The 17,927-nt window shown below is 43.7% G+C and overlaps 2 protein-coding genes across 9 annotated transcripts in view; both read left to right on the plus strand.

Moving 5' to 3' along the window:
* usp16 (ubiquitin specific peptidase 16) overlaps positions 1–4,726 on the plus strand; it is a 41,413-nt gene extending 36,687 nt beyond the window's left edge. For all 3 annotated transcript variants that reach the window (XM_090223939.1, XM_090223941.1, XM_090223940.1), the window contains exon 19: positions 3,302–4,726. In XM_090223939.1, the coding sequence (XP_090080065.1) occupies positions 3,302–3,423 (122 nt within the window). In that variant the 3' untranslated portion in view covers positions 3,424–4,726. The remainder of the gene's footprint in view (positions 1–3,301) is intronic.
* A 1,259-nt stretch (positions 4,727–5,985) lies between these two features.
* On the plus strand, positions 5,986–16,499 carry LOC110508103 (transcription regulator protein BACH1). 6 transcript variants are annotated; one of them, XR_016492512.1, is made up of 7 exons: positions 6,001–6,136; positions 6,777–7,039; positions 10,825–12,355; positions 12,524–12,684; positions 12,830–12,903; positions 13,011–13,217; positions 13,619–16,499. XR_016492512.1 is itself a non-coding variant. In XM_090223943.1 (5 exons), the coding sequence occupies exons 1-5, from the start codon at positions 6,130–6,132 to the stop codon at positions 13,919–13,921; spliced, it is 2,856 nt and encodes a 951-aa protein (XP_090080069.1). In that variant the 5' UTR covers positions 5,986–6,129; the 3' UTR covers positions 13,922–16,499. The 6 variants fall into 6 exon arrangements, 3 of the variants coding, with proteins under 3 accessions (XP_090080069.1, XP_090080068.1, XP_090080070.1); XR_016492511.1 differs by having other exon boundaries at positions 5,986–6,136; positions 6,780–7,039; positions 10,825–12,684; XR_016492510.1 differs by having other exon boundaries at positions 10,825–12,684.
* Positions 16,500–17,927: the final 1,428 nt, after the last annotated feature.

Below are 17,927 nucleotides of genomic sequence, written 5' to 3' on the forward strand. Positions count from 1 at the left end.
AGAATGATGGAGAACAGTAGCTCCACATCAGTCAGAGAGCTGTCTGCTGATAGAATGATGGAGAACAGTAGCTCCACATCAGTCAGAGTGCTGTCTGTTGATAGAATGATGGAGAACAGTAGCTCCACATCAGTCAGTCTGCTGATAGAATGATGGAGAACAGTAGCTCCACATCAGTCAGAGAGCTGTCTGCTGATAGAATGATGGAGAACAGTAGCTCCACATCAGTCAGGGAGCTGTCTGCTGATAGAATGATGGAGAACAGTAGCTCCACATCAGAGTGCTGTCTGCTGATAGAATGATGGAGAACAGTAGCTCCACATCAGTCAGTCTGCTGATAGAATGATGGAGAACAGTAGCTCCACATCAGAGTGCTGTCTGCTGATAGAATGATGGAGAACAGTAGCTCCACATCAGAGTGCTGTCTGCTGATAGAATGATGGAGAACAGTAGCTCCACATCAGTCAGTCTGCTGATAGAATGATGGAGAACAGTAGCTCCACATCAGAGTGCTGTCTGCTGATAGAATGATGGAGAACAGTAGCTCCACATCAGAGAGCTGTCTGCTGATAGAATGATGGAGAACAGTAGCTCCACATCAGAGAGCTGTCTGCTGATAGAATGATGGAGAACAGTAGCTCCACATCAGTCAGTCTGCTGATAGAATGATGGAGAACAGTAGCTCCACATCAGTCAGTCTGCTGATAGAATGATGGAGAACAGTAGCTCCACATCAGTCTGTCTGCTGATAGAATGATGGAGAACAGTAGCTCCACATCAGTCAGTCTGCTGATAGAATGATGGAGAACAGTAGCTCCACATCAGAGTGCTGTCTGCTGATAGAATGATGGAGAACAGTAGCTCCACATCAGAGTGCTGTCTGCTGATAGAATGATGGAGAACAGTAGCTCCACATCAGTCAGGGAGCTGTCTGTTGATAGAATGATGGAGAACAGTAGCTCCACATCAGTCAGAGTGCTGTCTGTTGATAGAATGATGGAGAACAGTAGCTCCACATCAGTCAGGGAGCTGTCTGTTGATAGAATGATGGAGAACAGTAGCTCCACATCAGAGTGCTGTCTGCTGATAGAATGATGGAGAACAGTAGCTCCACATCAGAGTGCTGTCTGCTGATAGAATGATGGAGAACAGTAGCTCCACATCAGAGTGCTGTCTGCTGATAGAATGATGGAGAACAGTAGCTCCACATCAGTCAGGGAGCTGTCTGTTGATAGAATGATGGAGAACAGTAGCTCCACATCAGTCAGAGTGCTGTCTGTTGATAGAATGATGGAGAACAGTAGCTCCACATCAGTCAGGGAGCTGTCTGTTGATAGAATGATGGAGAACAGTAGCTCCACATCAGAGTGCTGTCTGCTGATAGAATGATGGAGAACAGTAGCTCCACATCAGTCAGTCTGCTGATAGAATGATGGAGAACAGTAGCTCCACATCAGTCAGTCTGCTGATAGAATGATGGAGAACAGTAGCTCCACATCAGAGTGCTGTCTGCTGATAGAATGATGGAGAACAGTAGCTCCACATCAGAGAGCTGTCTGCTGATAGAATGATGGAGAACAGTAGCTCCACATCAGTCAGTCTGCTGATAGAATGATGGAGAACAGTAGCTCCACATCAGTCAGTCTGCTGATAGAATGATGGAGAACAGTAGCTCCACATCAGAGAGCTGTCTGCTGATAGAATGATGGAGAACAGTAGCTCCACATCAGAGTGCTGTCTGCTGATAGAATGATGGAGAACAGTAGCTCCACATCAGTCAGTCTGCTGATAGAATGATGGAGAACAGTAGCTCCACATCAGAGTGCTGTCTGCTGATAGAATGATGGAGAACAGTAGCTCCACATCAGAGTGCTGTCTGCTGATAGAATGATGGAGAACAGTAGCTCCACATCAGTCAGAGTGCTGTCTGCTGATAGAATATTGTTGAATTCTCAAGAGTTCAGAAGTGAAACTGAAGCACAACATGAGTCTGACGCTGAGCAGAAATTACAATAAGAACCATTTTAGATCGTTTACAAAACGCAGAAAAATATTTCTTATGCGTTATACATATTTTATTTTTTCCCCAAATGTCTTTATTGCGACAAATGTTGATGGAAACTATATATATATATATATATATATTTATTTTTTGTAAATTATAATTGCCGAATAATTTAAGGTATGCTGGTATCATGATGTTATCAAATATAAAACGTCACTCCACATTTAATTCTAAATGTTTTTTTTACCAATAAAATATTGTTTCTTTGCAGGGCGAAGATTGTCTTGCCTTTTTTAATAAGAGTGTCTGAATTGCTTCACGTTGCAGTTTCACCATCATTGTTTTAAGATAATCAAGGCCTGCGTGAGTTACTGTGCACCATGGCGGCACATGAGAACTATTAGAATACGGCAAATGTTTAGTCAATTTTTGTATTCTATCCATGCTGGTTTTTGCGGCCTACCAGAGACATGATAGGTGAGCAAGGGCATACAAGCTGGCTACTTGGCAGGGCATACAGGCTGGCTACTTGGCAGGGCATACAGGCTGGCTACTTGGCAGGGCATACATGCTGGCTACTTGGCAGGGCATACATGCTGGCTACTTGGCAGGGCATACAGGCTGGCTACTTGGCAGGGCATACAGGCTGGCTACTTGGCAGGGCATACAGGCTGGCTACTTGGCAGGGCATACAGGCTGGCTACTTGGCAGGGCATACAGGCTGGCTACTTGGCAGGGCATACAGGCTGGCTACTTGGCAGGGCATACAGGCTGGCTACTTGGCAGGGCATACAGGCTGGCTACTAAGGGTGGTACGCTCAGCCGAATGCATCATAACCCTAGTAGGACAATGGAAACACTTCAACCACATCTTTTTCTCGACATTCTAGATTTAATAAAAAACGAAGGTGTGATGTCATTACCTCCAGCTGCTTTTGTCCACACAAGACACTTCGTGGGAAACGCACCGTGGCAATTGTTGTCTAATTTCTATGATAAATGTTTGACAACACCAACAAAATAAATCACTGGACAAGTTCATGGAAACATTGACCCTTTTTTTCCCTTTTTTTTAAAGCACACAGTAGCCATCTTGGTACATCCATTTTGGGGCATTTCGATTATTGATATATAAAGACTACCCATTGATTATTTTTTTATAGTATAACTTCTTAATGAGGAGCTTAGTTTGATTGTCGAACCTCATCAGAACCCAAAATACGAGCTTGTTGTTTCTACACATAAAAATAAACTAAACTTAACACCCATTACCTCTCTGCTTCCTTCTCCCCTAAGGCGAGCCAGAGCCGGTGAAAGGGGCGTGGTTCCACGTGAGTGACAGCAGTGTGCAGCCAGTCACGGAGAGCAAAGTGCAGAGCTCCCAAGCCTACCTCCTATTCTACGAGAGGATCTCCTAGACCTGCCTACGTCCCAACTTGTACCCTATTTACCTACATACTGTTGGCTGGGTTTACACGGGCAGCCCTGGTTCTGATCTTTAGACAATAATTGGTCTTTTGACCGATCAGATCTTATTCCAATACTTGGGCAAAAGATCAGAATTGCGCTGGCTGTTTTAAACGCAGCCGTAGTGCACTACTTTTGGCCAGAGCCTTATTATGCAGCCTTATGAGGCTTTTCCCGGCCAAATTTAGTGCACTATAAATGCCCTATTCCCTACATAGTGCACTACTCATGGCCTGAGACATTGTACTGGTATTGATATCAGCCAGATGAAGTGCAGAGTGAATACGAGTGGGGTGTTTTTATTTTATTTTTTTATAATCAATATAAAGGGTTGTGTCTTAAATGAAACCCTATTCCCTATGTGGTGCACTACTTTCGACCAGAACCCTATTTGTCCTGTTCAAAAGCAGTGCACTAAAATAGGGAATTTAAAAAAAAAATGAGGGTGACATTTGAGACTTTGACAAAGAGAATTAATTAAGATCATGACTGGGGATGTCCCAAAACGAACAATATTTAGCTTGGAAGTTTTTTTCTATGAATTAATTGTATCAGTAATGGACATAAAAAGAATCCCAAGTATTTTTTTTTACTGTGCATATGTGACCTATACAGTGTTTTCCTAGAAAGAAAGAAGGGAGCACAGATCATTGTGTGCGTCCCAAATTGCACCGTGTATAAGGGCACTACATTTTGATCAGAGGTCTAAATTGGAAATCAGGTGCCATCCAGCCGTTCTATTCCTCTTAGACATGAAACCATAGAAGAGTTTGTTGATTGATCTGTCTGATTGCTTGGTGTGTTACACAGTAGAAGCAAAATAAACCTGCCAATACCTTTTTTTATTATTATTATTATTATTATTGCTGCAATATGTGACATTTTGGGCAGACCTGACCAAATTCACATAGAAGTGCAGTTATAGATCTGTCATTCTTATTAAAGCAAGTTTAAGAATTGGCAGATATGTTCCATGTGTTCTATTTCTGAAAATACAATATTTTTGGTGATGTAAAATATATTTCACTGAGGTTAAGATGGTACAATTATTCTCTACACTATTCTTCACGAACTGTAATTAGGAAAATTATAATTTTAGCAACCAGGAAATAGCAAATATTTCTGCATAGTGCTCCTTTAAATTGTTAAAAGCTATCAGTGGGGAAAAAAACGATAATTTTTGACATTTTTATTTGAGTACTTTTTATATTGTGTTGTCAAGATGCAAATTAAAAAGCTTGAAATACGGGAAAATTCGACTGACTTATTTTGCTGTGACGCAATTGGGTTTGGACTAGCCTGAACAGCCGCTAATGGTCACTGTTTACTTGTCTTTTTGACATGCGCAGTCAAATCAGAGAGGAAGAGGTGAAGCGAGAGGTTTTACTCCGCCCAAAATGTGTCTAGTAAAATTATTTGCTACGTGAGGCTTATTTGATCAAATAGAAGTTTAGTAATGGTTAGGTTGTTAAGAGTGCACTGATATAAGTGAACGCACGTGGAATTTTGGCAACTTTGAAAATGTGTGCCTGAGATAAGAGGACTCTACTATAACTAAAAAAATGTTCACCTTTATTTAACCAGGTGGGCTAGTTGAGAACAAGTTCTCATTTACAAACTGTGACCTGGCCAAGATAAAGCATAGCAGTGACACAAACAACAACACAGAGTTACACATGGAGTAAACAAACGTACAGTCAATAACACAATAGAAAAGGCTATATACAGTGTGTGCAAATGTAGTGAACAAGTCAGTTAACCCACTGTTCCCAGGCCGTCATTGAAAATAAGAGTTTGTTCTTAACTGACTTGCCTAGTTAAATTTAAAAATACATTTTAAAAAGTAAGATTAGGGAGGTAAGGCAATAAATAGGCCATAGTGGCAAAATAATTACAATGTAGTAATTAAACACTTGAGTGATACTGGGGTGCAAAGGAGCAAAAACATAACAAACAAGAAAATAACAATATGGGGATGAGGTAGTTGGTTGGGATATTTACAGATGGGCTATGTACAGGTGCAATGATCTGTGAGCTGCTCTGACAGCTGATGCTTAAAGTTAGTGAGTGAGATATGAGTCTCCAGCTTCAGTGATTTTTTTTACAATTCGTTCCAGTCATCGGCAGCAGAGAACTGGAAGGAAAGGGCGGCCAAAGAAGGGATTGGCTTTGGGGGTGACCAGTGAAATATACCTGCTGGAGCACGTGCTACGAGTGGGTGCTGCTGTAGTGACCAGTGAGCTGAGATAAGGGCGCAATAAGCCAACAAATTAAAAAAAATGGACTACTTTAAAATGGAGATAGCGTCTGTGATAGCACAGGCAGTGCAATTGAGGCTATAATGGCACAGAAACAAAGTCCTTTATCGCTGACCTGTTTTTCACTTGTATCTGTCCTCTCATTGGCTAGAATGGACCCACCTGATCTCGCCTGCCTTCCATCTTTGAGGACGTATTTGCATTGTTTGAGCGGTCACTTGACTATCTTGTCAATATAATAGACAATCTTTGGTCAAATAGTGTAACGCCAAATACTTCCTGGTGCATACGTTTATTGTCACATGACATTTTGTTTCACCAGTGGAATGTAGACCAACCGAAAGCAGCATTTTTATCATAAACTGGTGTAACATTAAATGGAACTATCATCTCGGTGACATGACAGGTAGGTGAAACAATGTGTACATTCTGGACAGTGAGGTAGGAATGGAACGATACATTGTAACTACTTGCAAACTCTTCCCAATGCGAGAAGAACGTTCTAAATCCCGATTGCGCCTTATTGCCATTGTCCTGTTGTGAAAGTAACCGTAGTGTGTGAAAATACGTTGCAAAAAAATATATGTTATTTTATCGGTTGATCCGCTTTCTATAGGGAGGGTATGGATCCCCATAGTCTAACTCGATGTTTGCTGTTTGATACAGTTCTGCTATTATAGCCAGAAGTTACCTATGCATAGGTCTAATTCATGTGTTTTAGTCATATTGAGGAATGAGGATAATTAAAACTAAGAAATGAAACTCGGCAATATCCAAAACTGTTTTAAAAGAAGTCTAGAACGAACGAAAAAAGATGCTTCTCCTTCACTTGCCTAAGCATGAGTCAGCATTTCCTGCTATTGCTCAACCCCAGGAAAACGCACAAACACACAACGGACACAAATACTTTTAATTGGACATTGATTCGGACAATAGTAGAGAATATATTACTAATATACAATTATTAGAGATAATTCATAGTTTACAATCCCAACAGTTGTTCGTGTCTATTTATCTTGTTTATGTCTGTCTGATATTTGTCCCAGCAGCTTGTCAGGTTGTCACCACCATGTCTCTCAGGGGCGACCGTACCTCCGTGTTCACGTTCCAGTCTACGGTTCACAGCTCCCACGTCCTGACGCGTCTCAACGACCAGAGACTGAGTGATGTGTTGTGTGATGTTACACTAGTGGCAGGTGGCAGGGCGTTCAGGGCCCACTGCTCTGTACTGGCCTCCTGTAGTGACTACTTCCACAGCAGGATCCTCAACCACACCAGCCCCAGCCTGGTGCTCACTCTGCCTGATCAGGTCAGGGTCATATACAAGCTACACTGTGGTTTTGTCTCAAATGGCACCCTGTATTCAGAAAGCGTACTACCTTGTTGCCCATAGCGAATCGAGGCGGCCATCTCTGTCGGCGCCGGAAATGCCCATAGCGCAGGGTAATACAGAACGCGTTATTAAGAAACGCGATCTAACTTCCGAAGTTGCTACAGTTGTATTCAGACCCCCTGACTTTTTCCACATTTTGTTACGTTATTAGCCTTATTTATTTTTTAAAAAATGATTAAATAGTTTTTTCACTTCGTTTATCTACATACAATACCTCATAATGATAAAGCAAAAATACATTTTTGCACATTTGTAAAAAAATAAAATAAATGTAAATGTCACATTTACATAAGTATTCAGACCCTTTACTCAGTACTTTGTTGAAGCACCTTGTTGAAGCACCTTTGACAGTGATTACAGCCTCGAGTCTTCTTGGGTATGACACTACAAGCTTGACACACCTGTGTTTGGGGAGTTTCTCCCATTCTTCTCTGTGGATCCTCTCAAGGTCTGTCAGGTTGGATGGGGTGCGTCGCTGCACAGCTATTTTCAGGTCTCTCCAGAGATGTTTGATCAGGTTCAAGTCCGGGCTCTGGCTGGGCCACTCAAGGACATTCAGAGACTTGTCCTGAAGCCACTCCTGCATTGTCTTGGCTGTGTGCTTAGGGTCGTTGTCCCGTTAGAAGGTGAACCTTCGACCCAGTCTGAGGTCCTGAGCACTTTGGAGCAGATTTTTTATCAAGGATCTCTCTGTACTTTGTTTCGTTCATCTTTCCCTCGATCCTGACTAGTCTCTCAGTCCCTGCCGCTGAAAAACATCCCCACAGCATGATGCTGCCACCACCATGTTTCACCGTAGGGATGGTGCCAGGTTTCCGTCAGATGTGATGCTTGGCATTCAGGCCAAAAAGTTCAATCTTGGGTTCATCAGATCAGAGACACATGTTTCTCATGGTCTGAGAGTATTTTAGGTGCCTTTTGGCAAACTACAAGTGGGCTGTCAAGTGCCTTTTGCTGAGGAGTGGCTTCTGTCTGGCCACTAACATAAAGTCCTGATTGGGGGAGTGATGCAGAGATGGTTGTCCTTCTGGAAGGTTCTCCCATCTCCACAGAGGAATTATATAGCTCTGTCAGAGTGACCATAGGGTTCTTGGTAACCTCCATGACCAAGGCCCTTCTCCCCCGATTGCTCAGTTTGGTCGGGCGGCCAGCTCTAGGAAGAGTCTTCCTGGTTCCAAACTTTTTCCATTTAAGAATGATGGAGGCCACTGTGTTCTTAAGGACATTCAATGCTGCAGAAATGTTGTGGTAAACCCTCCCCAGATCTGTGCCTCGACACAATCCTGTCTCGGAGCTCTGGGGACGATTCCATCGACCTCATGTTTTGGTTATTGCTCTGACAAGCACTGTCAACTGTGGGACCTCATATTGACACGTGTGTGCCTTTCCAAATCATGTCCAATCATATTGAATTTACCACAGGTGGACTCCAATCAAGTTGTAGAAACATCTCAAGGATGATTAGTAGAAACAGGATGCACCTGAGCTCAAATTTGAGACTCATAGCAAAGTGTCTGAATACTGATGTAAATAAGGTATTTCTGTTTTTTATTTTTATTACATTTGCAACAAAAAAAACATCTAAAAACCTGTTTTCACTTTGTCATTATGGTATATTGTGTGTACATTGATGAGGAAAATGTTTAATTTAATCCATTTAGAGTAAGGCTGAGTTATGAAAATGTGGAAAAAGTCATGTGGTCTGAATACTTTCCGAATGCACTGTATGGTGACATTATATGTAGGGAATACGGTGTCAGGGCCCATAGAAGGGCTCTGGTCTAAAGTAATGCACTGTGTAGGGAACAAAGGCCCGTAGGGCTCCAGGGTCTGTAGGGGGCTCCAGGGTCTGTAGGGGGCTCCAGGGTCTGTAGGGGGCTCCAGGGTCTGTAAGGGGCTCTAGGGTCTGTAAGGGGCTCTAGGGTCTGTAAGGGGCTCTAGGGTCTGTAGGGGGCTCCAGGGTCTGTAGGGAGCTCCAGGGTCTGTAGGGAGCTCCAGGGACTGTAGGGGGCTCCAGGGTCTGTAGGGGGCTCCAGGGTCTGTAGGGGGCTCCAGGGTCTGTAGGGAGCTCCAGGGACTGTAGGGGGCTCCAGGGTCGGAGCCCGGATGAATCAGTTGGATGAGCATTTCATTTCCATAGGGGGGCATGTTTTATTTACAGAACCTCCTATGTAAAAAAATATATATAAAAAATTAAAGCGTTTTATAGTAAAGACATGTTGTTCAACTGTAAAAATGTATTATCTTTTTAATGTGGCATGAACACGACCAGTTTGCTCTTTGGTTTGGTTGTGTTTCAGATCATTTTCTGCCAAAAAGAAATGAATGGTAAATAATGTATTGTGTCATTTTGGAGTCACTTAAAATAAAATTGTAAATAAGAATAGAATGTTTGTAAACACTTCGACATTATTGCCGATGCTACCACGATTACAGATAGTCTAATGAATCGGGATTAATAATTAGTGAGAAAGTTACAGACGCACAAATGTCATACCCCCAAGACATGCCAACCTCTCACCATTACAATAACAAGGCAGGTTAGCATTTTAGATCATACCCCCAAGACATGCTAACCTCTCACCATCACAATAGCAAAGCAGGTTAGCATTTTATATCATACCCCCAAGACATGCTAACCTCTCTCCATTACAATAACAAGGCAGGTTAGCATTTTATATCATACCCCCAAGACATGCTAACCTCTCACCATCACAATCACAAGACAGGTTAGCATTTGATATCATACCCCCAAGACATGCTAACCTCTCACCATCACAATCACAAGGCAGGTTAGCATTTTAGATCATACCCCCAAGACATGCTAACCTCTCACCATCACAATAACAAGGCAGGTTGGCATTTTATATCATACCCCCAAGACATGCTAACCTCTCACCATCACAATAACAAGGCAGGTTAGCATTTGATATCATACCCCCAAGACATGCTAACCTCTCACCATCACAATAACAAGGCAGGTTAGCATTTTATATCATACCCCCAAGACATGCTAACCTCTCACCATCACAATAACAAGGCAGGTTAGCATTTGATATCATACCCCCAAGACATGCTAACCTCTCACCATCACAATAACAAGGCAGGTTAGCATTTGATATCATACCCCCAAGACATGCTAACCTCTCACCATCACAATAACAAGGCAGGTTAGCATTTGATATCATACCCCCAAGACATGCTAACCTCTCACCATCACAATAACAAGGCAGGTTAGCATTTTTTTTTGGGGGGGGGGGGGGCGGTATGATATTTCTTCCTTTGATTGGTGAGTCGTTCTGTCGGTGCGCATCTTCGGGAAAATAAGTGATACATATTGAAAATAATTTATTTGGACGGGCAAGAAAGTACGGAAGCGCAGGCCAGACCCTCCCCAAAATACCGACCCCCGTAGGGCTCTACTCAAAAGTAGTGCACTATATAGGGAATAGGGTGTCATTTGGGACGCTGACTAACTCAACATCAAATCAAACGTTTTATTTGTCACGTGCTGAAAACAGCATGTGTAGCCCTTTAACCAACAGTGCAGTTCAAGAAGAGTTAAGAAAATATTTACCAAACAAACTAAAGTAAAAAATAACACAATAACAATAACAATAAGGAGGCTATATACAAGGGGTACCGGTACTGAGTCGGTGTGCTGTGGTACAGGTTAGATATTAACATATTTCCCTCTCCAGGTAACAGCAGAGGGGTTTGAACCATTGCTACAGTTCTGCTACACCTCCAAGCTGCTCTTCACCAAAGACAATATCATGGCCATCCACAGGTGTGCCGGGCTCCTGGGGTTTCACAACCTGGAGACTAGCTGCTTCGACTTCCTTCTGCCAAAGTTCCTGGAGGGTAGCAACATTACAGCCCAGGAGGCAAGAAGAAGAAGAAGAGGAGGCTGCTGTCAGGGCAGGTCCCAGATCAGGTCCTCCAACCAGGGAAGATTGCCTAGTGGCAGGTCCCCCGGCCAGAGGAGGTCCCCCAGTGTCGATTCAACACACTGTACAGGCTGTCAGTCTCAAAGCAGGACCCCCAACCAGAGCATTTCACCCAGCCAGGGCTTGTTGCCTAGTGGCATGACCCCCAGCCAGGGCATGTTGCCTAGTGGCATGACCCCCAGCCAGGGCTTGTTGCCTAGTGGCAGTTTAGCCCACAATACAGACACAAACCGAGTCCGAGAGCAGCAGGTTCTACCTCATCCCCAGAACACGGGCCCAAGCCAGACAACAGGAAGTGATGTCAGGAACATAGGAAGTGACGTCAGGGCACAGTGTTCAACTGCCAACCCAAGTGGAACAATGTCACACCAGAGTTTAACAGTGCCTTCGGACGGAAACGTACAAATAAACTTTCTGTCGTCATCCCGATGTCCAAAGAGCCTGGCCTTACTAGTCAACCCGGTCAGCAGTGGTCGGGAGCAGTTCTGTCTACAGACCTGTGGCCCCAACATGTCACCCTTATCCCTCGGGGGACTGCCGTCCTCCAGTGGTCTTGGTGTCTGTCCCATCCTGGCCATGCCGTGTCCTGGTGGTGTTGACCGTAAGCCAGACCCCGACGCCGTTTTCAGTGATAGAGACATCCTAGGGATGGAGGCAGCGGTGTGTCCCATGACGATGGGTGAGGGGAGTCTGAGAGATTGCCCACTCTCCTGTGAACTGCCGTCCCATGAGGATGCGAGCCCATCAGACCTTATTGAGGCAACGGTTGGAGAGATGGATGATGACCAGCCTGTTGTTGGGAGTCTGATGGCTGAAGAAGCTGGGAGTAACCCAGGTTCCTGTAGCACGTGCCCACTGAGAGGATCAGGGGTGGTAGAGGAGGCTGAGCTTCAGCTACCTGTATTGGATCTCCTGGCAATACACAAAAGCCCTAACTCAGAAAATAGTGAGGGGGAGAGCCATGGTGGATGCCTTATGCTCCCAAGGCCACGACGATTAGGTCAAGTAGATCAGCTACCTGTGTTAATGCAGAGAGAGGACCCTGGTCTGGATGGCAGCGTGGCTGTTGAGGGTCATCTCCCTGACTCCGCCCTCACTGACCCCTCCCTCTCTGACCCCACCCTCTGTGGTCTTACCCCTGATGGTAGGGGGTATGGAGAGCGGAGCAGCGTGGAGAGGGAGGTGGCTGAACATCTGGCCAAGGGTTTCTGGCCTGATTTATACCCCTCACAGACTGAACCTCTCCCTAGTCTCCCTAATCTGGACACCATGGAGCACGGAGGTCTGGGGAGAGTTCCTAATCTGGACACCATGGAGCACGGAGGTCTGGGGAGAGTTCCTAATCTGGACACCATGGAGCACGGAGGTCTGGGGAGAGTTCCTAATCTGGACACCATGGAGCACGGAGGTCTGGGGAGAGTTCCTAATCTGGACACCATGGAGCACGGAGGTCTGGGGAGAGTTCCTAATCTGGACACCATGGAGCACGGAGGTCTGGGAAAGGCTACAGACTTCCCCTGGCAGCTAGACCTGAACTCAAATCCAGCAGACTGTCCCTTCCTTAGAGACCTGGGGACAGGAGAGGCAGGGGGGATGGAGGGGATGGAAGAGGTAGGTGGGGTGGGGGAGATGGGTAAGGTAGGACAGTCTGGTGTGATGGGTGGGGTGGAAGAGACCGGGGAGGCCCAGACCCCCGGTGGGAACCACAGCCTGTCCCAGTCTGAGATGAGTCCCTACATGTCCTCTCTTAACTCAGGAGAGGACTCAGACGGAGACCTGGACACAGACGGAGACACGGAGAGAGAGGCCAACAACAGGAGAGCACAAGAGGTCAGAGTTCTTACTGAAAGGTCACAGTGTATCGGTGTAATGAGTTACCAAATACTTTTGACCAGAGACCGTCTGTCTTTAACACCCATCCGTGGTGTGTTCTCCAGGTTCGTCTGCCCTTCCCGGTGGTTCAGATCTCGTCAGTGAGTCGTAGTGCCTTCCAACAGCTCCTACGATGCCAGCAGCTGACCCACGAACAGCTGGAATTCGTCCACGACGTTCGACGACGCAGCAAGAACCGCGTGGCCGCCCAGCGCTGTCGCAAGAGGAAGCTAGAAGGCATCAGTAAACTACAGACTGAGATCGGCACACTGGTACGTCTGTGTTTGCTATCATCTCTCTTGCAGAGTTGGGTCAATTCCATTTCAATTCCATTTCAATTCCAGTCCATTCAGAAAGTAAACCAAATTCCAATTTCGGTGTAATTCCTGAATTGACTGGAATTTAATTTAAATTGACGCCAACCCTACTCTTGTCATTTATAATCTCATAATATAGCATTATAATATTATTTATAATCTGGCAATTTGATTTAATTGTAAACATTTCAGCAATACATGTTATAAGTAGCGGATTGTTCAACTGGAGTTTAGTAAATTGAGCAATGCATAAATAATTAGCCTCTTATGTGACTAATTACACAATGACATTCATAGCTGAGCTGTGTTGTATTGGTCCAGTGGGTTGTGATGTAACATCCTGTTCTGCCCCACAGAGAGGAGAGAAGAAGAGGTTGCTGGAGGAGCAGGCCCATCTGCAGAGGAACATGGAGGAGATGTTACAGAGTCTGACAGGGCTGTGTCACAGCGTCTGCAACGAGGCAGGGGTCTGTCATGAGCAGGACCAGCTACAGCTCCTAGCCAAGCTCCAGTCTCCTGACGTCTCTGTCTCAGCCCTCCTCAACACTCTGGCCTCCCCCAGCCTCCCCCTCTCCTCTCCCGGCCTCCCCCTGGGACTGAAGCCAGAGAGCTTAGAGCCCCAACCCCTGCCTACACCACCAGCACCTGCACAGCCCTAGAAACAATCACATCCCCAACCCCTGCCTACACCACAACCACCAGCATAGCCCTAGACCCAATCACAGCCCCACCACTGCCTTAACCTGCCCTAGAGAACTGCCCCAAGGCTGGCCCAAACTACTCTAGAGAACTGCCCCAAGGCTGTCCCAAACTACTCTAGAGAACTGCCCCAAGGCTGTCCCAAACTACTCTAGAGAACTGCCCCAAGGCTGTCCCAACCTACTCTAGAGAACTGCCCCAAGGCGGTCCCAACCTGCCCCAGAGAACTGCCCCAAGGCGGTCCCAACCTGCCCCAGAGAACTGCCCCAAGGCTGTCCCAACCTGCCCTAGAGAACTGCCCCAAGGCGGTCCCAACCTCAACCTGCCCTAGAGAACTGCCCCAAGGCGGTCCCAACCTGCCCTAGAGAACTGCCCCAAGGCTGTCCCAACCTGCCCTAGAGAACTGCCCCAAGGCGGTCCCAACCTGCCCTAGAGAACTGCCCCAAGGCTGCACCAACCTCAACCTGCCCCAGAGAACTGCCCCAATGCTGTCCCATCCTGCCCCAGAGAACTGCCCCAATGCTGTCCCATCCTGCCCCAGAGAACTGCCTAGCGCTACATAGCAACATATAAATTCAGAGCCATATACTGTATAGACTATAGATAATATAGATCTGTTATTGGATATAACTCTATACTGTATAGATAATATAGATCTGTTATTGGATATAACTCTATACTGTATAGACCATAGATAATATAGATCTGTTATTGGATATAACTCTATACTGTATAGATAATATACAGTGCCTTGCGAAAGTATTCGGTCCCCTTGAACTTTGCGAACTTTGTTGATTCTTCACAAAAAAATACAGTTTTATATCTTTATGTTTGAAGCCTGAAATGTGGCAAAAGGTCGCAAAGTTCAAGGGGGCCGAATACTTTCGCAAGGCACTGTAGATCTGTTATTGGATATAACTCTATACTGTATAGATAATATAGATCTGTTATTGGATATAACTCTATAATGTATAGATAATATAGATCTGTTATTGGTTATAACTATACAGTATAGATAATATAGATCTGTTATTGGATATAACTCTATACTGTATAGACCATAGATAATATAGATCTGTTATTGGATATAACTCTATACTCTATGGCTCAGATGAACTCTCACTGTTATTCACTGTCTCAGTTTACGTCCCAAATGGCACACTATTCAGTGTCCTACTTTTGACCAAGACCTATAGGGCTCTGGTCAAAAGGTAGTGCACTAGATAAGGATCAAATCAAATGTATTTATCAAGCCCTTCTTACATCAGCTGATATCTCAACGTGCTGTACAGAAACCCAGCCTAAAACCCCCAAACAGCAAGCAATGCAGAAGTAGAAGCAGGGAAAAGTCTAGTCAATCTGAAAATTGAAGTGGAGCAGAATGACATGTTTGTTTGTTTGTTTTTTTAAAGACACTTTTGAAGGACTTGGTGTGTGAACCTAATAGACTTTAGCTCAGTGGGCTTACAACACAGTATCGTGACAGCAGGACACCTGGGTTCTAACCCTGGTCGACGACGGTCACAAACACCTTTTTTGAAGGATTTACTGTAACGTTTTCAGGATGCATGTACCCCTTTTCCCCATGATATTTATTGTGACAGTATGCATACCTGTTAGGGTGTAGGATGTGGACCTCTTTCTGACTACATTTACATGTGCTTTTTAGCTGCCCTAACTGTACAGCATAATATCCATGCAATTTAAACACAGTATTTCCTCACTGAACCTAATAGCCATTCAATTTGAAATACAGTATTTGTCATAAGCATAATATGCAATTCAATTTAAATAGAATATTTCTCACTTAACATAAAAGCTATTCAATTTGAAATACAGTATTTCCTCACTTTAAATAATAGCCATTCAATTTGAATCCAGTATTTTGTCACTAAATTTGAGATTCTCTGTAGGTGCACAATACCAAGCACACAGCCAATAGACTTTGACCATCATCTCTCTGGCATGAATTAATTCATTTGAATTCATGAATCTGTTCAGCCATTCTTTCATTCGCCCATCCATCAGTAGTTTGATTTGCTGAGTGAGGTAAATGAAGATCATGATAGTTTTGTTGTTGTCATTTTAGATCATTTTAACAAGTCATCAATTTTGTTTTTTTAAGAGCATTAATTGAGACATTTTATGATATCGATGACATGACATTCTGTCTTTTCAAATACGTATAACGGTTACATTTTTGTCTGGTATTATAACAAAAAGTATTGTAGGGTAGAAGGGAATCAATGTGTACGTCCCAAATTGACCACTGTTGCCTATTGTAGTTCGCTAAAGACAATAGGGTGCCATTTGGGATTTAGCCAATGTGTATTATCTGCTACAGGACGTTCCTTACTGATCTATTGCAAACACTTGCACCTTCTTCACCATGAGTGTATTGATTGTAGGCTTACAATTGTTTTTATTGTTTTGAATTCAAACGAGACGTTACGATGGCACCTTCATTTCAATAGGCAACATGTTTTACTGTAGATGGTAAAAGCCTTCTAATTTCCACATTAAAGGTTTGGAAATCAATCTATTTTCCGTGGATTTTATCCAAACTTTTTTCGACGCCGCAGATTATCGATTATATTGACCAGATACCGAACTCAAAAAAAAAAATGTCTTTAAAAATGGAAAGGCAGTCGGGAGGAGGCAAGATCAGGTGGGACCATTCTAGCCAATGAGAGGACAGGTACAGGCATGTGAAGAACAGGCACAACTTTTTTCCATTAGTTACCACAGCCACAAAGTCAAAATCGTCTATATCGTGAAAATTAATGTAAACAAAAAACTATATTTCTGGTCCTAATATAAGGTTATGGTTAGGTACAAGGTTAGCAGTGTAATTAGATTTAAAATCACCTTTTTTAGAAGATCAATTGTAGAAATGGGCGGGGTTTATGACTTTGTGGATGTGGTAACTACTGACAATGACTAGGCACAACTCTAATATAAAGAGATATTTCTCCAAGTTGCCGTGATGTCACTTCTCCTATTCATATCAGTACACCTGCAGCAACCTAATCATTACGAAACTTGAAATCGATCAAATCATCCATTACAATTTTTGTTAAACAAATTTGACACTTTCATTGACCTCCATACAGAAACTACACCTGCTGGAGAAGACAGATTTTGGGCAATCAATCAGTCAGTCAATTAGTCAATCAGTCAGTCAATTAGTCAATCAGTCAGTCAATCAGTCAGTCAATTAATCAATCGGTCAGTCAATTAGTCAATCAGTCAGTCAATTAGTCAATCAGTCAGTCAATTAGTCAATCAGTCAGTCAATTAGTCAGTCAGTCAGTCAGTCAATTAGTCAGTCAGTCAGTCAGTCAGTCAATTAGTCAATCAGTCAGTCAATTAGTCAATCAGTCAGTCAATCAATCAGTCAATCAATCAATCAGTCAGTCAATTAGTCAATCAATCAGTCAGTCAGTCAGTCAGTCAATCAATCAGTCAATCAGGCTGTCAATCAATCAGTCAGTCAATCAGTCAGTCACTCAATCAGTCAAATGTATTTATATAGCCCTTCTTACATCAGCTGATATCTCAAAGTGCTGTACAGAAACCCAGCCTAAAACCCCAAACAGCAAGCAATGCAGGTGTAGAAGCACGGTGGCTAGGAAAAACTCCCTAGAAAGGCAGGAACCTAGGAAGAAACCTAGAAAGGACACAGGCAGTGTCCTTCCAACTGGCAGTGTGCAACCTTTTTAGTTTGTTTATCAATTCATGGAAGTAGTTGAAGAAGAAAATGGAGTACTTCAAAATGGAGATAGAAATTTGGTTGCGCATTAGAAATGTTTATCTTGTTAATGTCAGTCACTGACAGTCACTCAATTAGCCATGTCAAATTTTAGAATGGTAAGAATTGCATAAAATTTGTTCGAAAATGTACAAACCTTTTCTCTCTGCCCCATGGCAAAGTGTGTAAAACTGCAGATTGCAAATTGCTTTAAA

Source organism: Oncorhynchus mykiss, chromosome 27, assembly GCF_057628025.1.
Source record: "Oncorhynchus mykiss isolate SJ-2025 chromosome 27, ASM5762802v1, whole genome shotgun sequence".
Classification (NCBI taxonomy): Eukaryota; Metazoa; Chordata; class Actinopteri; order Salmoniformes; family Salmonidae; genus Oncorhynchus; species Oncorhynchus mykiss.

What these genes read in the sequence shown, in the direction of transcription:
- LOC110508103 (XM_090223942.1), top strand. An exon ending in TGCTCACTCTGCCTGATCAG is followed by an intron (nt 7,040 to 10,824) that starts GTCAGGGTCATA and finishes TTCCCTCTCCAG; the next exon opens with GTAACAGCAGAGGGGTTTGA. An exon ending in AGACTGAGATCGGCACACTG is followed by an intron (nt 13,218 to 13,618) that starts GTACGTCTGTGT and finishes TCTGCCCCACAG; the next exon opens with AGAGGAGAGAAGAAGAGGTT.